This window comes from Haliotis rufescens, unplaced genomic scaffold (assembly GCF_023055435.1).
Source record: "Haliotis rufescens isolate VD_foot unplaced genomic scaffold, xgHalRufe1.0.p SCAF_19, whole genome shotgun sequence".
Taxonomy (NCBI): domain Eukaryota; kingdom Metazoa; phylum Mollusca; class Gastropoda; order Lepetellida; family Haliotidae; genus Haliotis; species Haliotis rufescens.
Genome location: NW_025963879.1, coordinates 16,740,298 through 16,765,450, shown reverse-complemented (window position 1 = coordinate 16,765,450; position 25,153 = coordinate 16,740,298). Strand labels below are relative to the sequence as shown.

Below are 25,153 nucleotides of genomic sequence, written 5' to 3'. Positions count from 1 at the left end.
TTTGCCCTTGTAGGTAATAAATAAGCATATCACACAGACATGTATTCAATGTTTCAGGGGAAACAAAGTTACTGTTTATTGTTTATAAATATGGAGGAATGAAGTGTAACGACTGGTGCCCTTGGGTCATTGACTTATTCTTCATTGGATTCCTAAGTCCAGCAGTTAAATCAGACCCTGCAATTTATGTTGAAATTAGTATGAATTAAAGAAAGAAAGAATTTCTGTTTCTTGAATTGAGCAGCGCTGTTTACATCTGACTGTGTCCAAGATCACTGAAGACTGACACCGAGTTAATGTGTAAAACATCTAACATTGACATGACTACTGACCATCTCGGTGACCTCCAAGCCATCTTCCTGGACCAGTCTGAAGGGATACTCCAGCGTGAGCTCTGTGGTCAGTGGCAGACTGGACACATTATTCATGGCCAGCTGCTTGGTCTCCATGTGCATGTCCTCACCAGATTGCTGCAATGGCAGATGGAGCCAAGTGAATCACACCAGCAAAATCAACTTTCTGGTTACAATTGAGAAACATATCTTACTACATTAGGTTTACTTGATGAAGATTGCATTCAGAGTAGTGTTTGTTATTTAATGCCGGAATCATCAGTATTCCAGGTATATAACACAGTCTGTAAATAATCAAGTCTCGACCAGACAAGCAAGTAAGTGGCATCATGAGCTTCCCAGTTGAGATACAATGACATGCACCAACCAAGTCAGAGAGCCTGACTGCCTGACCTCCCGATCCCCAATCTCATTAAAATCAGATCTCAGTTCTCGCTACCGCTAAACAAAGATCTGAGGACATCCCATTAGGACTTTAACTTTAACCACTTCAGTGAAACCCACGAGCACGGGTATGGTGCTGACAAACCTAGAAACATAATCGGGGCAAAACAGGATTCGAACCCACAATCATAGGTTTCTGGAGTGCCCAAGGGATTCAACCCTGCATAGCGAATCTCTGCACCTTAGACGACTGGGCCACCTGTGTCCCCCATCGGGGAAAGGCTAAGTATACCGTAGGGTAGAAGTATTTTGAATAGTATCTTGAATGTGATATTAGCACAAAAACAGTTTATCCTCTTATGTGTTAACAACGCCATACAGGGGTTATGGAGCAATGGTAACTTCTGTGTAGTGAACTGTGCAATGGTGAAAGTTCCTTCCTGGACAGTGGCACATGGTCAGGGGTACGTAGAGTCACCTACCTTGTCCACCCTGAAGAACACACTCTTGGTGGAGAAGTCTAGAAGTGGACTGATAAAATCAGTGGACACGTCAACCCTCATCACCAGCTCTTTGCCTCCCTGTCGCCCGATGATTGCGTGACACAACAGACGCTCACTCACAAACTGGGGTCTGCGGAGATTGAAAACATTATAAAAATTACGGTCATATTCTGCAAGAATTTCATGAGAAACGATAAACAACATTGCTTAAAAATTCTAACTTTTATCCCAAACTATCCTGAATCTGAAACTTTCTTGTATTACTCTAAGGTATTTTCTATTGATAATGAGTTCTGTCTTCATAACACCTTGTAACAGCACAAATCTATAGACTTCCCAATCAATGACATCCATCTTTTTAATAATAGCCAAAACTGCTGCAGTGTCAATTTTGTATGTGCTACTTCCACTGACCTTTTCTTCAGACCAAAACAAGAATTAGAAATAAGGAGATATGTCAAACTTAAAGACTATCTAAGCCAACTAACTTGTCGACAAATCCCTCCATATGCATCTCGACCGTCTCCCCAGCAGGTAGATCCATCCTGTTGGGGTTGAGTTTGAAGATGGGCATTGCTGGCACTGTTGGAGGGGGCTTGTTCTGCCAAGTCAAACATAAGAGAATAAGGTGAGGTGAGGTGAGGTGAAATGGGGTTTAATGTCGCATCCAAGATTATTGTACTTATATAGCAATGTGCATGCATGCACGTGTGTGGCTGCTTGTACTAGTCCGGCTGATGCCGAATAATAGTGCTAGCTTACTGAGATACCATGCCACAGTTTAACATGAATACCCCACTCAGACACACAATACTGACTCCGAGCCAACCAGTCCTTGTCTAAGCCCTTAATGCCAAGTGCCAGACAGGGTAACAACAAGTACCATCTTTTAACGTCTTTTGATATGATGGATCGAACCCAGGACCTCCCGCTCTCCGGGCGGACACTCTACCACAAGACCACGGGCGCGGTTCATAAGAGAATAAACAATAACAAACATGATCTTTGGCCAGCAAGTGTTTCCAGGGTAAAGTCACTTGTACATTTCAGTCTCAATGTACAGGTTCCACAGCATACATGTATTGAGTTCTAATGGGAACTCAATATGGGACATGAAAACTGGAGCTCAAATTGTGTCCAAGTCGAGAATTGAACAAATACTCTAACCACTGAGCAGCCATTTCTACAACACAGTCTGTGCAAAATACATTTGAATTGACTAACCATAACTTGTCATCATTTTCAGTACATTTTAGTGATAACATATGAACAATTTTTAGCTGTGATCTCTGGAGAGAATATTACAACACTCAGGTTTTGGACTAGTTTTGGCTAAATCTGCAAATTATAATAAACCTAATCCAAACTGTCATCACGGGCCTACCCTATTCTTCATATCAAGAGGGTTGTAGGCAGCTAGTTCTTTCTTGGCCTTGCCGATGGGTCCAAATCCGTCAGTGCTCCATACAAGCTGCTGGTGGCGGCGACCACAATTGGTCAGCTTGAATGTCTTGTTCAATGGCCGATTACTAAGGGCAAATAAAAAAACATACCATAAAATCCAACACTTTACACTTAACGCGTTTTTGATTGGACTATGCATAGACTCCTGAATTCCAGCCTAGTTCGGCAAGGGTGGGAACTTGACTTTTAAAGTCAATTAACGCCCTTGCCTCATGAAGATGTGAGAGATAATACTTCCCAAGTCAGGTGTTAATGAGCACAGATACCATAGGTTATAGTATCTCAAGAAATTACAGTAATTCGAATTGGATGGAATCCACCAACCTGAAGTTGGGTCCGAGGTTGAGGACAGATGTGAGTGGTGGGTCGGACACGATGGTCGTACCCTGACCGTATGCTGTCAGTGGGATGAGTCTAGCTTGACTTTCCAAGAAGTTGATCTGTAATTTGTCTTGGAATCTGAATAAAACAAACACTGTCACAAATGAGCCTTCCTGAGTTATTTCAACATTGATTCTAAAGTCAAAATGGAAAAATGACACATTTTCATCAACCTTTATACTTTAAACTCGCACATACCGGTTCACCATCATACACATTTGCAATCACAAAACATAGTGCATGAACAGTGAGAATCTCTCTCTCTTTCTTTCATGATATTAGTGGTAACATAGATCACTCACCTGACGCAGTCATCTAGATGGGCTGTGACCGTCAACTGTATGATCTCCTCGGGGGCAATCTCTCCCTCTGATGGCGACACTCGGAACACAGTGTTAGGTCGCATCTAACAAACAAACAGATCAATTAACAATCATTCCTGACAACAGATATGGAAATATTCTTTTGAAGATGACTATGTATGGAGTATGGAGAGGTGTTTGTTTGTTGTTTAAAGCACACTCTGCAATGTTCCACCTTAATGATGGAGGTCTGTAAATAATCTAGTCTGGACCAGACAATCCACTGATTGAGATCATGAGCATCAATTCACAATTGGAATGCAATGACATGCATCAACCAAGTCAGCAAGCCTGACCACCTGATCCTGTTAGTTGCCTCTTACGACAAGCATAGTCACCTCTTACGGCAAGCATAGTCGCCTCTTACGGCAAGCATAGTCGCCTCTTACGACAAGCATAGTCGCCTCTTACGGCAAGCATTGGTTGATGAGGACCTATACTGACACCTATACAACAACAGCCTGTATATAACAGAACCTGGACCACAATCCAGTGATTGATACCATGAGCAATGACCCAAGCCATTGGGGTACAATGACACCTAACCAACCAAGGCACCAGGCTGGACCGGATCCATAGGTTACTGGGGCACTATTCAATCCCAGGCTCCCTACAAGGAGAGGTGTTTGTTTATTTGTTTGTTGCTTGATGCCACATTGTTTTGTTTGTTTGTTTGTTTGTTTGTTTTTTAACGCCACACCTATATTCTACCTATATGATGGCGGTCTGTAAATAATCGAGTCTGGACCAGACAATCCAGTGATTGACATCATGAGCATCGATTCACACAATTGGAATACAATGACATGCATCAACCAAGTCAGCGAGCTTGACCACCTGATCCTGTTAGTTGCCTCTTAAAGCCCCATCTGCGGTAGTAACTACCGCACTCTAGTGGGCGGAGCTTATACAAGTGATTTGACAGGTCAATATGACGTCATGATAACACATACATTTCATTGGTTAATGCGTAAACGGGTGACGTCATGTAAACACCCACCCACGTGGGTCATTTGACAACAAGGACGTAAGTTTTAATTGTAATATAAATATCTACCAAACGATTCCAAGACTTTTCAACAAACGCGTACGTCTTTGGTTTCAAAACCTACCTGCCATGTCGTCTTCACATCTTCATAAAATGATACCGTGGAATGTCCACGATTTATCCAACACACAAATTATAGTTCTAGATCTCTGGACTAGAACGAAATACGTTTGTCGTGATGCATATGAGCAGTGTAAATGAAGAAACATAATATTTGTTCACATTAATTCTGTCATGTGCGTGAAAATGGGTTTCAACATTACTTTCATCAAGCTTACATTCAGGTCGCTGGCTACTTCGGCATTAACACATGTTTTGTCTCGAAGCTCAAAGCAACAATGTTTCTCTCAGATACATTTTTCTCTCCATCCATGACGAACATCTGTCATAATGTCAGTGCCTCAACATTCCTGGGCAGCTGATTTCAACAATGTAATACACACGGCCTCATTCACGGCGTCATCGCAAAGATTCCTTCCTAATACCCACCACGTGATCAGGGTTACGACCTTGGGATAAATTAATAAATTATTTTGCATTTTTAGAAAAGATTTGTTTTCGTGAATATTATTTTTTTAAAATATCCTGTACATGGTACTTTTGGATTGCACTGGGCATTTCTTTTATTACTTTCTAAAACTTTTTATTTTCGCCTTTCTGACCACGCGATCTCCTAGCAACTAAGCCCCATGAGCGCATCGAGTTGCTGCTTACAACTGTCAAGAACTTTGCAATTTCGCTTGTTTTCAATATGAGCAACAAAACATTTTCATGTGAAGCCTAATTTGACGAAGAATTGTTCGAGATAATCAGGGAGCCTTAGGTAATTTCGATTATGACATTGGTGACTTTATCGTGGAGAAAGTTCCAATTCAAGATGACATCATTCCGATTCACAACTCGAATCGACAAGATGGCGCCTCTCTTCCCGCCCTTGCAAGTGCAACAGAAACTTTGATAAATTCAGTGCCGATTCTTGGGATTAGTGAATCAGTGTCACAGCTAGATTTCATTGTGGAACCAGATGAAGCCGAATATGTATGTTCACATTTCTTTTGTCAACCATGCGTGACACGGCACAGGCAATCGCAGTTAGGGAATGGTGCGGCCACCATGTTGCAGAAATTCGTCGATTCGAACACATTGCTTCTGGACTGAGCTAAATAAACGGAGTGTTTGGAGAGATCGTAGATACTTGGACTTGAAGAAACGGAAATAAACGTTGCAGCAGATGAAGGATTGGTGTGGACAAAACGGGAAAGGGATCCCAGATTATATTTTAAAACTTGTGCGCGAAGTGTATCCAAATACCCCGAACAAAAAATACATGGGACAAGTGTGGATCTAATGATCAAACTCAGTTTTGTGTGTGAAAATTCTGTGAAAGAAAAGGAAATTCATAATTAAAGTTGTCTTGGAATATGTGTATTGGAGTTTTCGTTTATCGTAAGTACAATATTATCTGGATACGCCTTCAGTAGGCCTAGGTCAAAACATCAAGTATATTTCGTTACTTATTTACCAGTTGCTTATGTGCATTGTTATGTTGATACACGTGACATATTCATCTATTGTAGTCAAGCTGAGAAATATTGGCGCAACTTCTGGTGCTTCAAATTAGGACCCTTCCTAAACATTAGTTGAACAATCTCTGTAATAATTTACGTTTTATAAATATAAACTGATTATTGTGTGGCACAAATCTAACTGTTGAATGCAAATGACCAAAACTAAACAAATATCTGTAATTTTCGGATTGAACTCAAAGAATCGCGTAGTCAATTTCGTATTTAAATATCGTTACTGTTACATTAACCGAAACTGATGTTCTGCTGCTGTTCTGCCGAAAAAATATGCAACACGATTCACTTTGACCACAAATGCATTGAATGTGTCACATGTACACATGACCATGTGCTTTGCTATTTATAGCGCAACCGTAAACAAGCTCCGCCCACTGTGATTGATGCAGACGCCAAACACGATCGATAAGATTTTTTATGATAAAACTACAGAAAATCTATTGACTTATATCTTGATATGGAGCCATTTGTTGTATCCATGGTTTGTCATTCAAGTTGATACGAAGTTTGACGGTCAATGGTGATCTGGTTCCCTTATGGTTTTCAAAAAACGTCTCCCGACACTCGGTTGTGTTTACATTGTCAGTCATTGTTCGAAACTGAAACACCGCCACCTTGCGGGCTATTTATAGTCAGGGTGGGGCTTTAAGGCAAGCACACCCTGTACATAACAGAACCTGGACCAAAATCCAGTGATTGATACCATGAGCAATGACCCAAGCCATTGGGGTACAATGACACCTAACCAACCAAGGCACCAGGCTGGCCCCGATACACAGGTTACTGGGGCACTATTCAATCCCAGGCTCCCCACAAGGAAAGGTGCTGTGTTGTTGATTTTTGCATTTTCTCAGCTTATATGATAAGAGTGAGTTTAAGAGATTTAAGAGCTTAATGTTTAAGATTAACTTTCGAAGTCCATGAACAATAGTGCAGTTACATCACGGTGTCAGCTTACTGGAAAGAAGAGCACACTGGTCACAGACATTGACCGCTCTGGTGAAACCTAAAAGCATGGTGTTAACAGACCACTGATAAAAATCATGTCCAAATCTGTGATTCAAACCCACAACCAGCAGATCCTGGCAGCTAAAAGGGATGTAACTCAGCACAGAGAGTTGTAGCAACTTAGTCCTCTGGGCCACCCATGGCACAACAATGTGTCAAGATGTCTGGTAAAATTAAGAAATGAGTGAGTGAGTATGGTTTTACGCCGCTTTTAGCAATATTCCAGCAATATCGCGGCGGGGGACACCAGAAATGGGCTTCACACATTGTACCCATGTCAGGAATCGAACCAGGGTCTTTGGCGTGACGAGCGAACGCTTTAACCACTAGGCTACCCGACCGCCCCTAAAATGAAGAAATGGGTTAGGATGAAATCAATGTTAAATTTACAACAAAATTGCAACCTACCATGTGAGCTGTGAACTTGGCTGGGATGAGAGACTCATTGGCCAGTGTCACAACGTTGGGTACATCGGTGAGTACAGGGATGACGTTCCAGTCCAGCTCTAGAGGGGTGGTGTGGACCACTGGTCCCTCCCCAATACACGTCACATGGACTGGCTGAAAGTACACACAGACTGGTGACACAGTGGCTACACTAATACATGCACATGATAACACAAAGTTCCAGAACAATCCTTCAGCTATTAGAGAGTGAGTGACTTCTACACAGCGTTTAGCAACATTCCAGCAACATCACGGCAGGGGACACCAGGGGACACACTGTACCCATGTGGGGAATCGAACCCGGGACTATGGCATGATTTACTAACACTTTAACCACATGGCTACCCAAACACCCTTCAGCTATTATTGTTTGTTTATTTGTTGTTTAACGCCACACTCAGCAATATATGATGGCGGTCTGTAAATAATCCAGTCTGGACCAGACTTTCCAGTGATTGACATCATGAGCATAGATCCACGCAATTGGGATACAATGACATGCATCAACCAAGTCAGCAAGCCTGACCACCTGATCCTATTAGTCGCCTCTTATGACAGGTATTGTAGCTTTTTACAACAAGCATAGTCAAATTTTATGGCAAAATGGGTTGCTGAAGACCTGTTCTACTCCGGATCTTCACTACTCACTACTTCAGCTATTATCCTACACTGAACACTGTACACTTATGAATTTGAAAAATACATCCTGTGGGCCTGAACATATTTTGCAAGAACCATGATACAATACAAAAGGAAACGTTATGTCACAGAAAATTAATATATATGATCAAGGTACAAACCAGGGGTCCGGAAAATTTAAAATCTCAATCCGACATTTGCATTTAGGCCACGCCCCCTTCAAATAGCTTATTTTAGTACGACTTTTCACACACATTACAAGTTTACGTATTCATAATATGATGAATTATGAATTGTTTCAATTTAAATTGTTTAATTCACCGGACAATTAATAACAAATAATATCTAATATCATTTTAGATTTATATGGAAAACATACGTTTGTATCTGTTATAATAACGATCTGTTAACGTAGTGAACGGTCTAATTAATGTTCATGAGTTATATTCATGAGTCTGCTCAAGTGTACCCGTTGTTACATTTGGATCGAGACTATTATCCCATATTTGGTTATCACGTGACCTCACGGGAAAAGTTTTTTTTAAACTAAATTTTTTTTAAAAAACAAGACAGATAATTTAATCACAAATACTAAAATATCGTTGATAGCAATAGTTATTTGAATACTTTTTTCATCTGTACTTAATTATTGACCATAAAAAAATTGGATATCGATCGTCCGAGAAAGCAAAATGGCGGTCAATCAAGATTCAATATACGACTAGCTACTGAAAACAATAAAATCTGCAAATCCTCATTGTATGTCAACCAAGTGAAAGTCGTTAGCCACGACTTACAAAATGATCGTCCAGACTTTGAGGGTTTGGCAGATCCGCTCGACTGATCTGCATCGGTCGACTGGCTGTCGTCACGCTTTCGCTTCTTGTCTGAGGTTACGTATCGTAGCATTGTGAAGATAATGAGGTACATCGATGATGCAAGGTATTAATGTACAGTTGTAAACACCTTTCACTCAAATTAACAAGATGTTCTCAGTAATTAATCCTCGATTAATCAGTGTCAACTCAGTTTATTGCCTATTACAGTGATTGACCGATTGGACTATCATGTAGGTACGATGTATTTACAGCAATCAAAACAAACAAAGCTTGTCAATGTAGTTAATCTTCATTGTGTTGCAACTGCAGACAGAAACTGCTCAGTCCTAACTGTTGATCATGTCCGGTCAAAATTTAAGAATGTCCGGACAATACTTTTTAAAATGTCCGGTAAGCAATATTTTAAAACGGACATTTGAGATTCCCAATCGGACATGTCCGGCGCATATGACGGTTTCCGGACCCCTGGTACAAACATCAGTCAGCATGGAGATATAAAGGATATTTCTTCTATGGATACAAAATGCATAATCCCATGTTTGTTTTGTTATCAGAGACAGTTGAGCATTACAAATTTTGGGAGCCATGCGTTACCGCATGTAGTAACCGAGGTAACGCTTTATCTAAGAGTGCAATATTGGGGGATCACTGTATTACCAACACTTTTGGGACTACTAGCCCCTATGGCCCCTAGCATCAATATTCAGTAACATCTAGTGTTATTATGTTTACTGTTATTTGCAGAGCTTACTAGACTGATAAAAATTTTACTAGACATGGGCTTCAGACAGTGGCTAAAGTCGCAGACTGTTATTACCAGTGGAGGTTCCTGACTTCCGAAGATGCGGATGTAGACCGGGATGTCCTGCTCCTCCAAGGCCTGCACCTCCACCAGCAGCGGTACCTCCATCACACAGTGGGGTGGGATGATGCCCTGTGATAGAGGAACTTGTGTAACCACACACTACACCATGTACACATTTGGATTTGTATCTCCAACACTGCAATTTGTAACAAATATATTTCAGTTTACTTGTCCAAACTTGTTTTTAAGGTTTCATTACTTAGAGATTTAAGACTTAAATATACCATATACCATACAGATTTCATGTCTGAAACAAGCTGAGCTTCAGCGTAGCACTGTAAGTTGTAGACTGACACTGCTTGTAAAATGTTCCAGCTATATGACAGCGGTCTGTAAAAATTCGAGTTTGGACCTGACAATCCAGTGATTAATATCATGAGCATCGATCCACGCAATTGGGATCGATGACATGCATCAACCAAGTCAGCGAGCCTGACCACCCGATCCCGTTAGTCGCCTTTTACAACAAGCATAGTCACCTTTTACGGCAAGCATGGGTTGCTGAAGACCTATTCTACTCCGGAATCTTCACGGGTCGACACTGCTTGTAAAACACTACATTTGAGAAATTAGGTCTGTGACCCCCCCCTATTATCCGAACCTACCTGGGTACCCACTGTAGGTCTCAAGAGATAGGTACAAAATGTCCGACTGGGCATTTTGTTACCAAAACACTGGCAAAACATATTTAGATACATGTATTAAACAATCTGGTCATGCATACATTGAAGATGACTCAAGTTATATCTTTATTCAAAGATATGAAAAGTCAGAAGGAATGCGAACATTTGTGACTTGTAGTGTAACCATAGAGTTCTAGATACTTTTTAGTCATTAAACAATATATCACGTGACTAACCACAGGTCTGGGTAGTTCTGTGGATACCCGGGTCCTACTCAGTACCCACCCGACCCAGGTATCGAGTTAACCGTCCCAGCTCTATGAGAAACAAACATTTCCAAGATGATTAACATTCTTTCAGTGAAAAATATTTATCATTGTATATGGCCATAGTTCCTTTGCCACTTAAATTCTACCCACATCACTGAGATATCCTAAAAGATTCAGCTATCATTTCGATTAAAAACTCAAAACCACTCAATCAACAAGAAACCTTTTTAAAAAAAAATAAAAATATCCAGTCATTTCAAAAATATCCAGCAGAACATTGATCTATATCAGGCAAGAAACAACTAAACTGGTCACAATACCTTTGTCTGGGGGCTGTGGTATAGTATAGGAGCGCCCTCTAGTGGTATGATGTCTTTCTGTGGTACCAGTTCGTACTTGGCTTGAAGGTCCATGTCGTTGTGCAATTTGATGCGATGTTCGTAGGGGTGGCGGAGGAAACACCGTCCATAGTCCAGGATGGGACTCAGTACTGTTATGGACGGCACGACACATCTGTTGAACAAAAAGTGATTTTCAAATAGAAGCTAGTCCTCAAACATGTTCATGGATAAATTACTTTGTCGTCAGTGAATTTTTTTATATCTAAAATATCTGACTGTGATGGTCAACAAACTTGAATGTCATTAATATCATAAAATGTTCATTACAAATACAGAGTTTCTTTGAGCTTTTGTGAATGTTGTAAACCACTAAACACCATCTGATGCTTTGAAGAGAATTTAGATGTTACTGTGAGTGTTTGTTTGTAGTTTAAAGAATCACTCAGCAATATTCCTGATATATGACAATGGCCTGTAAATAATCGATCTGGACCAGATAATTGAGCAGGTGACATTATGAGCAGCGATCAATGCAATAGGGATACGATGACACACTGTTAACTTATAAACCAAGTCAATGAGTCTGACTACCTGATCCATTAAGTTGTTTGTTTGTTGTTTAGCATCACACTCAGCAATATTCCAGCTTTTTGACAGCGGTCTGTGAATAAGAGTCTGGACCAGACAATCCAGTGATTGACATCATGAGCATCGATCTATGCAATTGGGATATGACGACATGCATCAACCAAGTCAGTGAGCCTGACCCCCCGATCCTGTTTGTCGCCTCTTACGACAAGCATAGTTGCCTCTTACGGCAAGCATGGGTTGCTGAAGACCTATTCTACCCCGGATCTTCACGGGTCGATCCAATAAGCATAAGGTTAGAGTGTGAGTGTATCAATGCTACTCACTTCGCCTGTAACGGTAGAGTCAGGATCTCCTCTCCAACATTGTCTACGTCCACCACCAGCGACACATCATACTTCTTGACTGTGTTGGACACAAAGTTGACTGTCACCTTGATCTCACTCTGAGGAGGAATTGTCTCAGTTGATGGAACAATCTCAAACTCTCTTGGAGAACTTACTACCATTGATCCAAGCTCACTACGGTTAAGGTCAAGGTCACTGGTACTACATATACTATCGTTCGTTCCATCCCCTGGCACACGGAGGTGAAAGGTCATGGGGACGAGGGAAGTGTTCATCAGTGTACAGTACTGGGTGTTCAGAAACCCGTATGACACTGTTCCGAATTTCAACTTTGGCACATTGAACTGGAATGTGGGGCCAATCACAGATCCTCTGAAAAACAAGCATTAACAATTAAATCAAAATCATCTAAAAAAATGGGTATTTTTCCTTATCATTTCTAACAGTGGCACTCTGTATTTAAATAATATACTTCATATATATCTTACTTACAGATAAACTAAACATAATGATTATGATTCAGATTATGAAAATTTTCATCACAACACTTAAAAAATCTAATAATTGATTTATAAGTGAGTGAGTGAATACTGATGTACACATAAGTCAGCAATATTCCAGCTATATTCAGGGACTTATCTAGCAATGAGAACTAAATGCCCTTGGCATGCAAACTAGGAAAAACATGTTAATTTGTTCAAAATTGGGAATGTTAAAACTGCTCTTTTTAGGATAAAAAATAAATAAAAACCTTGTTTCACAGGAACTGACCCACATCATCATAAAGTGCACATTTCGTTTTTATTTCCATTTTTTTTCTAAAGTCTTTAAATATTTCGAGTCTCAAACACACTCCCCAGCAGTTAAATGCTACAATACTTGAGAACATGATTTTGTCAAAATGATTGTAAACAAACATTTGTTACATACACCGTCTGCCCGCCTGAACTATATTTTCAACAGCCATTCTCTGATTATTTGGCAAACAAGCATGGGGGGCTGGAAACTACTTCATGTTGAATTCATATACAGTGATTATGATTATTATTCGAGCATGTGCGTCATACTGATTTTAGAAAACGAGAGTCAGAATTCTCATATTTCCCGAGCGAGAAAGAAAGAATTCTTACACAAATTTTGTAAAATCAGTATAAAACACAAGCCAGTGTAATAATTTCTTTATTACCCATTATTTCTTAATCCTTTGATCTCTCCTTTGGAAAAATGCACTGATCACGACCTCCATGTTTGAAAAACAGAATTGTCGAATGATGTCAACAATCTTCAGCTATGACGATGTTCCTAGTGTGACGTCATTCCGACCTTACGTCACAATAAGATTAATGACGGCAACCATGCCTCTGGATGGTGTATACAATACATTGGTGCACGTAAAGTGATATTTCCGCGAGTGCATGCATCATTTTAATGAACTCTGATATTTCTAACCTATGGGTAATAAGACAGTCACATGACTTACATGAAGGTGATCTGAAGCTGTTCCGGGGAACCATCAACCTGGAACTGGAATTCCTCCTGAAAGTCTCCCAGATAGGGGCTGCGGAACTTGATCTGAATGGCTTGATGGCCTCCCGGCATGACAATTCCCTCTGAGGGGTTAAACTGGAAGCATGGCCCAAACACTGTGGACTTTGGCATCACACTGAATATAGCATCAATATCACCCTTGTTGGCAAGGACGACCTCATACGTGTGAGTAGAACCGATAAATATATTCCCCAAGTTCAATGTTTCAAACGAGAATTCCACTTGGGGTCCGTTGCCCTCACCTCGGATACGCAGAGGCAACCTGCTCTCCCGGCCGGTGATGTTGCAGAATGCAGTATGCGTGTATGTTTTAGCTTCTCGGGGCTTGAAGATGACGTTGACATTGAAGGATGAGTTGGGCCAAATGTCCCCTTCCACAGGTTCCAGCTTGATGACGTCATCATTGAACAACAGCTTGTCATCCGATACCATCTGTAATCAACATGTCATCATTACGAGTGGTCTATATCAGCTCCTATCGAGTCATCAGATACACATATACTGTAAATCTTGAAATTAAGGCGAACGTGAATTAAATGCAAAAAATGTGAGTGATCATTTATTAACTTCGCATTTACGTCTCCAAAATGACTATCCTAAGACGGCCTCACTGCACACTTTGAATAGCGGAAATACTAACTTGAATATAAACACAAACATGTTTTATTGAGCAGCAGTTGTAACAAGTGTATTACAATGTCATTCAAAAAATAGGAATTACCCAATGGGCATCCTGTGAGTTATCACTGCTGGGGTCAAGAGTTTTACCCACTCGTGTCAAGCTTGTTGACACCTTCTCCACATACCAATCAGTGAACTGTTGTTGGTTCATTATTTTATTGCCTTTGAACTTCCAGTCAACCGAGTAAACATATAAATTGTGTGTTGTTTTTAGGAAAAAACTGTTTCTTTTTTTTACGGAAATACTCTACTCAGTGCTAATAAGCAGTGCGATTTGCTGTTTCATTGGATTAAGGTAAGGTTGGATTAAGGATATGCATCATTCCACTGGGGTTTGGGTGGGGTGTGGTGTGTGTGTCACATTGACATTGAGTCACAATTTTGGTTAGGGGTCAGCAGTCAGCAGTCGCATTAATTTGGAGACATTAATTTCCAGATTTACAGTATTCTAAGAATACTCACAATCAATATGTCATTAACTTATATTCAATGGTGAAAATAAGTAAAAAATAGTACAGCTCTACATGTAAGTGTAGCATGTAAACTGATGGGCAAAAGAAAGTATACACTTGAAAATTGGATTTAACCCCAAAATTACAAACATTTTCAAATCGTTACTAAACAGTTGCTGAAACATTGCAAACATAAGGTACAAAACACAACTATATATAATACCTGTATAATATACACTAGAATAACAATTCCTTGTTTGTTTCATTTTAGCCACCATCAAACATGGGTGTGTACTTTCATTTGCCCGGTCTTCTAAGGCACTGTGATTCGCTGTGCAGAGTTGCGTCCTATGGGCACGCCAAAAACCTATGATTGTGGGTTCGAATCCCGGTTCGCCCCAATTGTGTTCCTAGGTTTGTCAGCACCATTCCCGTGTTCGTGGGTTTCACCGAAGTGGTAAACATCTGAGACCTGCATCACTTCGGGCTTTCAGCTGACATGTCGCGATATAACTGGAATACTGTTAAAAGTGGCATTAAACCCAATCACTCACTAACTCACTCAAGTAATAAGTGCAGTATGTTGAATAATGACATGTTCCCAATGGTAAAGGAAACATATAGGTATGACTTCCTGTTGTGGTGTTTCCAAGAAGGAAGTGACAGACTTACCCTCTTCCTGTTCTGGAAGGTCCTCCCCAGGATGGACAGCTTGTCCCGGAGGGTGGGGTCAGTCACACACTCCTCCAAGAAACGGTCAGTGTCCGTCCTTTCCTCTCTGTCAAGGTCAATCTGACGCCTGCATCACACAAACAAACACAATGACATGAGCTGGGCTGGGAATGAACTAACTGAAGATAATTCTAAACAGGATAAGTTAATTTGTGTTACCGTATTCGATGTAATAAGCGCCCCACTCTAATAAGCGCCCACGGCGATATTTGCTGATATATTGGCTAGTGAACAATCCCAATTAGCACCCCTTCTGATTGATCAATGTACACAAGACTTATTCATTTGCGTATATGCACACTCGTGTGTTATATGCACCCTTAATTATGGGCAATTAAATTCTGGAAAAATATATCTGTCGTACATAAACATTTCAGGCTGTCACCATAAACCACGAAATTTATCTTTCAACTCTGTTATTTTCCCACCAAAATAATATTCTAATAAGAGCCCCCTATTTCTAATTTTGAGAGCACCCCGGGCGCTTATTACGTCGAATACGGTATTTGATAATAGACCTACACATGTGTCACAGGCCTTATTTAGCATATTCTTGGTTAAAATGATGAAACAAAAAATACCACAGGTACAGAAGCTCACCTATATTCAGTGATATAACATTTAAGGGTTGAGTGCTACATTAGTTATTTGTTATTTACCTGAAATTCATGTGAACAAACAATTAGAATTATGGCAAGGTGGCTCATTCAATTCCTAAACTCTGGAATTATGAGCATTTCTGATTAAATGCAATGTTTTTATACTTACCTGCACTACACCTACAGCACTGTGTAGCATCAGGTAAGGTAAAACATGAGCATTTCAGATTAAATGCAATGTTTTTATACTTACCTAATGCTGCACAGTGCTATAGGTGTAGCGTCAGGTAAGGTAAAACATATGTTGTAAGGTTATGACATTCTTCAACAATCTGGTTTAATGAAATTGGTGAGGTCTGAATTGTTAATGTTACTCCCTTTTGTCCGATTGTTTTAAGTGCGCAGTCAATGTGAACAACCGCAAAATTGCTGATGTGACATTAAGCTATCATCACTTACTTACTCTTTGTGTACAGGGCCCTGTTCCACAAGGCGATCGTAGTACTAAGACGATGGTAACTCCCATACTTTAACATAGATCTACGACAGTTGTATCACTACGATCGCTTTGTGGAACGGGGCCCAGATCTATAAACCAGTGTTAGTAATTGGCACTAGTCCTACAGTCCTTGCCAAACTGCCCAATAGTTAAGGTATCATAAGGACTAGTAGAAATTTGCCATTTTTGAGGCTTTTGCAATATGTTATCATAAGGACTAGTGGACTAAAACAGTAAGTTTCTATCGCTGTAAACCAGAAAAAAACAGAAAGTGGATAATGATACAGATGAAATAAAGCATCAAAACAGTCAGTGGATCGTATAATAATGTCATTTGTAGGTGACGAGGATGAACTTACATGAGCTTGTGTTGATCTTCTTCTTCCTGTGTGGCATACCCTGACCAGTGGAAATGTGCTATGACGTCTGATCGGTTGTGGATCGTCACTGTTCTCTCATTGGCCATTGAGATAAATGTGCTCTCAATTCGGATGGAGTTCTTGTCAAGTCTGACATTGGAGTCCTGGGCAGCTCCATATAAGGATATAAACACATCCTCTCCTGAGAAAAACATCAGTGAACATCAGTCTGATTGACATGATGAATAACAAACATGCAAGATCTTACCATCTAACATATACTTGGTATAGATAATGTTATTTAATAGACTTTCTGTTGTTATGCATTACTTGAGGAAGACGGAACAATGCTCATTATTTCACATTCACCTTACCACCATATGTTTTCTACAGTGATATCAGATAAATCGCAAAGAACAATGACGAACGAAGGATGGTTTATTTCAAGATAAAACATTGTTCTATAATGACGACATTTCTGGAGATTTGAACATGTGCTCGCAACTTGATAACATTGTAGATTGGACAACGTTGTGTTTTAGAGGGAAGTGTCTAGTGAGTTGTTCCCCACGGATGGGCAAAACAGAAAAACGCCATGGCCGAACGATCGCATTTGAAAGTGGGTGAGATATCGCAATCTGTGCTTGGGGAAAATGTACATACATGTATAATTGCCTTGAAAATTGTGAGAATATCCGTGAAATAACAAACTCAGCCCCCCTGTTCATAAAATGGACTTGTCCGACATTGCCGAGGTGGGATTGTATTCAGGGAGTCATCATTATTTAAATAAAGGAACATATTTTAAAACGTGCAGTACGATTTACATCCTCAAAGGGGCTGTACATAATGTTGATATCTCTATAACAAATAAACGACTTGTGGGCTTTGTTTTCGTACAATATACAACGTCCAATCATCATATATTTCTTAATTAAATACCAGTATAGCATGTACCTGCCTATGTAGCATGTATGTAGTGTTAAGTAAAGTTTGTTCCTGCCTATATACAAATAATTACTCTTGATGACGTCAATATGCGAAAACAAGGATTTGGGGGCCCAACCCCTTCTGTGGTGAAAGACTGAGGTCCAGAAGCGATTGGGTCTGAGAGTCCTTGTTTTTGCATATTGACGTCCTGAAGAGTAATATCATTCGTTTTGTTATACCGGAATTAACTTTTTAGTTCATGAAGCCTTTAAACTGTCCTCTGTGAAATGTTACTCCAAGACACCATCTTGTTTTCTAGCAGATGGGGTCATTATCCATCACATGCTAATACTCGAGGTCAATGTCAGTCACGTGATTTGGGGGTCTACATTGAAATGTATTGTTTCGTCACGTGGTACGGATTAACCAATGGAATTTCTAGATTCTTGATAGAGGTATAACAATGTTAGTGTGTACCTGTGTCATAGTGAAGCACCAGGTCGGCCTTGTGGTCTACATTGAAATGTATTGTTCCGTCATGTGGTACGGATTAACCAATGGAATTTCTAGATTCTTGATAGAGGTGTAACAATGTTAGTGTGTACCTGTGTCATAGTGCAGCACCAGGTCGGCCTTGTGGTCCCCTCCCTGCTGGGGCTGGAAGTCCACAGTCACCTGCATACTCTCCTTCACAGGCAGGACGCCAATGTCAGGACTAACTGAGAAGGGTCTGGAAAAGGAAATCAGCTGTCAATCATTGCCTCCCACATGGTTCATTTCTTGATAGTGCTTACTATAGGGTGAAGGTGAAATGGGGTTTAACGTCGCATCCAAGATTATTGCACTTACATAGCGACGTGCATGCATGTGTGTGGCTGCTTGTACTAGTCCGGACTGATGCCGATTTTTAGTGCTAGCACACTGAGATACCATGCCGCAGTTTAACTTGAATACCCCACTCAGACACAGTATACTGACTCCGAGCTGACAAGTCCTTGTTTTAGCCCCTTAATGCGGAGTGCCAGACAGGGTAACAAGTACCATCTTTTATATCTTTTTGTATGATACGGACGGGGATCGAATCCAAGACCTTCCGCTCTCCAGACGGACACTCTACCACTAGACCACGGAGGCAGACACTTTCTACTAATTCAACCCCTAGTAAAAGGGTAACTATAATCAACTAGAGAGTACCACAACATGCCAAATTTCATGATGTCATTTGAACATGACTTAGTTCGGGATTAATACTACTTGGAAGAATTTCAGTTGAGGGACGATTCATTTATTATAGAGGAGGGGGTCGGGGGGCCGGTGGGGGGGAGATGTCATGAAAAAATTACATAGGGAAACCGGGGTGGTTACCAAAATTTATCACAACTGGGGGTGGGGAGGGCACCATGAAAAAACTTCACCGTTTTTAGGGACTGGTCATTTATTATAGGAGAGGAGTCATGAAAACAAATTACATGTATCATGGCAAGTTCATGTATTGTCGGAGCCAGTACAAGGTGAGGCTAATTAAATCCCATCAAGTTATTGCACCTCTGGCCACTGGCCCACGTTAATTCTAATAAGTTAATTCCAATTAGATTAAATCAACAAAGATTTATAGCACCAAATGAAAACTAAAAAACTCTGAAATGATAGTGTGTACATGTGTACTCACTTGTCTACAGTGAGGGTGAATTTAGCATCCTTGTTGCCAATGTTTCTGATGAGGAGCGTCTTTGAGTTTGGGTACTTGATTGGACAGACTGGGAAGTTGATCTCATCGGGGAAATCCAGGATTCCACGGGCCCCGATTGCCTTCACTGGTACAATAAACTTCTCCCTCTCCGTAATACACACCAGCTCATGGGTGTAGTCCTGTAAAATATTTGTAAAACTTGTTACAACATGAAAATGAAAAATGTGTATACCGTATTTGACGTAATAAGCGCCCAGCGCCCATGTGATATTTGCTAATATATTGGCTAGTGAACAATACCAATTAGCACCCCTTCTGATTGATCAATGTACACAAGACATATTTATTCGTGTGTAATATGCACTTGTGTGTTATATGCACCCTTAATTATGGGCAATTAAAATCTGGAAAAATATATCTGTCGTATATATATAAACATTTCTGGCTGTCATAAACCACAAAATTTACTTTCAACTCTATTTTTTCACCAAAATAATATTCTAATGAGAGCCCCCTATTTCTAATTTTGAGAGTGCCCTGGGCGCCTATTACGTAGAATACGGTAAACATACTGTTAAAACAATACATAACCCTGTTTATGTATTAAAAGAGCAATCATGTCTTTAACATTTAAAAAAAAGAACATCATGAAATATGACGGGTTAAATTTTCTCTAAGGATTTACCTTCTTCTCATCTGGCATGAACTGTATTTTGAAGGTGGTAGGGAGACCTGGCCCGACCTTGTGGCCCACATCATGGGGGCTGATGATTTGGAAGTAGGGAGAATTAGCCTGTGTCACCTTTACAAGCCGGGGTACCTGTGTTAATCAAGAAAATAGTACAAGCTCAAATTGCACCACAATCACCACAGAGAAAAACACAGCAGTGGCTGCTGCCAGGAGCCCAGATACAATCTCGACCATACTCAGTATTTGCATTGTTATACTTGGACAAATTAGTTAAATAATTTCTCATACATGTGTGACAAATTTGAAAATGAGGTCAACCATATCTATCTTTGCTCAGGGATTTATCTAGACCTGCTCAGAGGCCAATATTTTTACCCAATTCTGTTGCAAATGTCAGCAAAAGTGTCCAAATTGGAACTACAAATTTCCCATAATTGATGCTCTTATAGTCATATGAATAATGGTATGGCTTAATAGAGGTGGCTTGTATTCCACTGGTAAAAGCACCAATATAAAGGAATAGAGAATGCACTGTTAAAATACAATCTTAAAATATTTCTGAATTTAGGAAAAAAAGAAAGAAATCAAAATCCCAAATAAAACCTGATGTTTCAAAGTCATTTTCCCACTGAGATTAATGGCGGAACTTTACTAGTATTTTAAGTCCTATATGCATACAAATTGAGACTGAGCACACATAATTTACTTTGAGAGTCCCGTGGGACGCGAAAACGTATGGATGTTTGAATCATAAAATTTATCAAAGTTGTTAATTTCATGTTACATATTTCTGACATGTCTATTCTGGTTAGAGGTCCACTTAACATCAAGAAGTCAGTATGCCACATGTTGATAGCCCGGAGCATCCATTTACTTGCCTTTGACACCAAAATTATATAAATCAGAGTTCCCTGGACTCCAAAATAGACAGACCCAAGTAAACTCTGCTAAAGGCCAACATGGCACACATGCCATATGTTCTGATTGTGGAGACCGCCTCCGTGGTCTAGTGGTGGAGCGTCCGCCCAGAGAGTGGAAGGTCTGGGGTTATATCCCCGGCCGCGTCATACCAAAAGACATTGAAAGATGGAACTTGTTGTTACCCTGTCTGGCGCTCCGCATTAAGGGGCTAAAACAAGGACTGGTCGGCTCGGAGTCAGTATACTGTGTCTGAGTGGGGTATTCACGTTAAACTGTGGCATGGTATCTCAGTGAGCTAGCACTGTAAATCGGCATCAGTCAGGACCAGTACAAGCAGCCACACACACAGATACATGTGCATGCACGTCGCTATATAAGTGTAATAATCTTGGACGCGACGTTAAACCCAATTTCACCTCACCTCACCTACGATTGTGGTGCTCAGATTCTTAGGAAACATGGTGGTTGGTCAAAATATTAGGACAATTGACAATAAAATCTAATTACAATTGACAGATTGTTACCTTTAGACCATGAAGTAAGATTTTGTTGAGATAATCAATTTCAAACCTTAATATATGGGTAACCATATTCAGTTGAATTGAACAGATCAATTTTTTACATATCTCAATTTTCCAAGCTGATCTCATAGAACTTATAACCCAAAACAAGATAGTGTGATTATGTTGATTCGGATGCTGACCTTATCATTGTTTCTGAGTACAAATGGGATCTCATATGTTTCATAGGGTTCGAAGTTCTGGAAGTAGATCTCAGATGGAAATGGCTGGAACATCGGCTCATCAATGTTCACTTGTGAAAACTGAAAATAAAGAAAATTGTAATTAACATACATACACAGTAAATGAGCACGTAAAAAGACATGAACTTTGTTGACATCACGCATCACTGTTCGTGAATATCAACCATTGGTTATTTGAAGTCTACAGTTTTATGCCTTATTACCAAATATTACACATGCATGTGATTATTATTTAGAGAATACCCGATGAACAATGAGAAATTACTGATTATCTGTCCAATGTGAATAAATTAACATAATTTATTATTATTAACAATTATTATTTATTAACATATTTAACATAATATATATTGATTGTGATAGGGAATTAAATAACACAGGTCCGCTACATCTGGCAATGAAAGTAAGAGATTAATGTGGCAAGAACATTTCCAAAGAAATCAAGCTTCAAAACACAACTTTGTCAGTCATGAAAGCAGGTGCAAGGGGTGGTATGCCAGATTTACCATTGTCACTCAGACTCGGTTGTGAGCAGACGCATATTGTTTTCTTGGAACCAAACGCTCAAAGACACTTTATTAAGCACATTAATCATTAAGGAAGCAACAGCATTGATCATGTGATGTTTGCAATGTGCTGAATGTTTATGTGCCATTGCACATGTGGGCACACGTCAGAATATTGTTGTCCAAATGCTGCATGTTTCTCAATCTGTCATCAGTAGATTGTGGGCCCGATACCAACAAACACATTTGGATGATCAACGCCACTCTGGACGTCACGGGCAACAACTCCAGCCCAGGACAGATTAGTTCATGGTAGAGTCACAGGTCAATACTATCTGGACAACTTCATCCCTCAAGATGATAATGCATGTGTTCATCGTGCCAGGATTGTGACCCAATTCCTCCAACAGCAAAACATCCATGTCATGCCATGGCCAGCACTCAGTCCTGACTTTTCCCCCACTGAACACGTCTGGGACATCGTGTACATCAACATGCCATGACCAGCACTCAGTCCTGACTTTTCCCCCCCACTGAACACGTCTGGGACATCGTGTACGTCAACATGCCATGGCCAGCACTCAGTCCTGACTTTTCCCCCCCACTGAACACGTCTGGGACAGCGTGCACGTCAACATGCCATGACCAGCACTCAGTCCTGACTTTTCCCCCACTGAACATGTCTGGGACAGCGTGTACGTCAACATGCCATGACCAACACTCAGTCCTGACTTTCCCCCCACTGAACACGTCTGGGACATTGTGTACGTCAACATGCCATGACCAACACTCAGTCCTGACTTTCCCCCCACTGAACATGTCTGGGACATCGTGTACGTCAACATGCCATGACCAGCACTCAGTCCTGACTTTTCCCCCACTGAACACGTCTGGGACATCCTGTACGTCAACATGCCATGACCAGCACTCAGTCCTGACTTTTCCCCCACTGAACACGTCTGGGACATCGTGTACATCAACATGCCATGACCAGCACTCAGTCCTGACTTTTCCCCCACTGAACATGTCTGGGACAGCGTGTACGTCAACATGCCATGACCAACACTCAGTCCTGACTTTCCCCCCACTGAACACGTCTGGGACATTGTGTACGTCAACATGCCATGACCAACACTCAGTCCTGACTTTCCCCCCACTGAACATGTCTGGGACATCGTGTACGTCAACATGCCATGACCAGCACTCAGTCCTGACTTTTCCCCCACTGAACACGTCTGGGACATCCTGTACGTCAACATGCCATGACCAGCACTCAGTCCTGACTTTTCCCCCACTGAACACGTCTGGGACATCGTGTACATCAACATGCCATGACCAGCACTCAGTCCTGACTTTTCCCCCCACTGAACACGTCTGGGACATCGTGTACATCAACATGCCATGACCAGCACTCAGTCCTGACTTTTCCCCTACTGAACACGTCTGGGACATCGTACGTCAACATGCCATGACCAGCACTCAGTCCTGACTTTTCCCCCACTGAACACGTCTGGGACATCGTGTACGTCAACATGCCATGACCAGCACTCAGTCCTGACTTTTCCCCCACTGAACATGTCTGGGACATCGTGTACGTCAACATGCCATGACCAGCACTCAGTCCTGACTTTTCCCCCACTGAACATGTCTGGGACATCGTGTACGTCAACATGCCATGACCAACACTCAGTCCTGACTTTCCCCCCACTGAACATGTCTGGGACATCGTGTACGTCAACATGCCATGACCAGCACTCAGTCCTGACTTTTCCCCCACTGAACACGTCTGGGACATCCTGTACGTCAACATGCCATGACCAGCACTCAGTCCTGACTTTTCCCCCACTGAACATGTCTGGGACATCGTGTACGTCAACATGCCATGACCAACACTCAGTCCTGACTTTCCCCCCACTGAACATGTCTGGGACATCGTGTACGTCAACATGCCATGACCAGCACTCAGTCCTGACTTTTCCCCCACTGAACACGTCTGGGACATCCTGTACGTCAACATGCCATGACCAGCACTCAGTCCTGACTTTTCCCCCACTGAACACGTCTGGGACATCGTGTACGTCAACATGCCATGACCAGCACTCAGTCCTGACTTTTCCCCCCACTGAACACGTCTGGGACATCGTGTACATCAACATGCCATGACCAGCACTCAGTCCTGACTTTTCCCCTACTGAACACGTCTGGGACATCGTACGTCAACATGCCATGACCAGCACTCAGTCCTGACTTTTCCCCCACTGAACACGTCTGGGACATCGTGTACATCAACATGCCATGACCAGCACTCAGTCCTGACTTTTCCCCTACTGAACACGTCTGGGACATCGTACGTCAACATGCCATGACCAGCACTCAGTCCTGACTTTTCCCCCACTGAACACGTCTGGGACATCGTGTACGTCAACATGCCATGACCAGCACTCAGTCCTGACTTTTCCCCCACTGAACATGTCTGGGACATCGTGTACGTCAACATGCCATGACCAGCACTCAGTCCTGACTTTTCCCCCACTGAACATGTCTGGGACATCGTGTACGTCAACATCAAAATCCACCCTACACTCTCAATGAAGTCAGTGTTGCTCTCACTGAAGAGTGGAAGAACATGAGGCAAGCTGACAATGTTAGACTCATCCGAAGCATGCCTTGAAGAATTCATGCATGTCTGTGACATAGTAATTTACACATGCACACCATGTGCCTTGACATTAGTCAAC

General features: G+C 41.2%; 1 protein-coding gene across 4 annotated transcripts in view; it reads right to left on the bottom strand.

Moving 5' to 3' along the window:
* LOC124137578 (hydrocephalus-inducing protein homolog) overlaps nucleotides 1-25,153 on the bottom strand; it is a 119,506-nt gene that overhangs the window by 88,200 nt on the left and 6,153 nt on the right. For all 4 annotated transcript variants that reach the window (XM_046503940.2, XM_046503941.2, XM_046503942.2 and 1 more), the window contains exons 4-20: nucleotides 21,850-21,969; nucleotides 20,220-20,354; nucleotides 19,514-19,713; nucleotides 18,450-18,574; nucleotides 16,915-17,116; nucleotides 15,398-15,524; nucleotides 13,525-14,024; nucleotides 12,024-12,416; nucleotides 11,089-11,281; nucleotides 9,829-9,945; nucleotides 7,495-7,647; nucleotides 3,388-3,491; nucleotides 3,029-3,163; nucleotides 2,625-2,769; nucleotides 1,729-1,841; nucleotides 1,220-1,370; nucleotides 333-470 (exon numbers count right to left, since the gene is read on the bottom strand). In XM_046503940.2, the coding sequence (XP_046359896.2) occupies nucleotides 333-470; nucleotides 1,220-1,370; nucleotides 1,729-1,841; nucleotides 2,625-2,769; nucleotides 3,029-3,163; nucleotides 3,388-3,491; nucleotides 7,495-7,647; nucleotides 9,829-9,945; nucleotides 11,089-11,281; nucleotides 12,024-12,416; nucleotides 13,525-14,024; nucleotides 15,398-15,524; nucleotides 16,915-17,116; nucleotides 18,450-18,574; nucleotides 19,514-19,713; nucleotides 20,220-20,354; nucleotides 21,850-21,969 (3,051 nt within the window). The remainder of the gene's footprint in view (nucleotides 1-332; nucleotides 471-1,219; nucleotides 1,371-1,728; nucleotides 1,842-2,624; nucleotides 2,770-3,028; nucleotides 3,164-3,387; nucleotides 3,492-7,494; nucleotides 7,648-9,828; nucleotides 9,946-11,088; nucleotides 11,282-12,023; nucleotides 12,417-13,524; nucleotides 14,025-15,397; nucleotides 15,525-16,914; nucleotides 17,117-18,449; nucleotides 18,575-19,513; nucleotides 19,714-20,219; nucleotides 20,355-21,849; nucleotides 21,970-25,153) is intronic.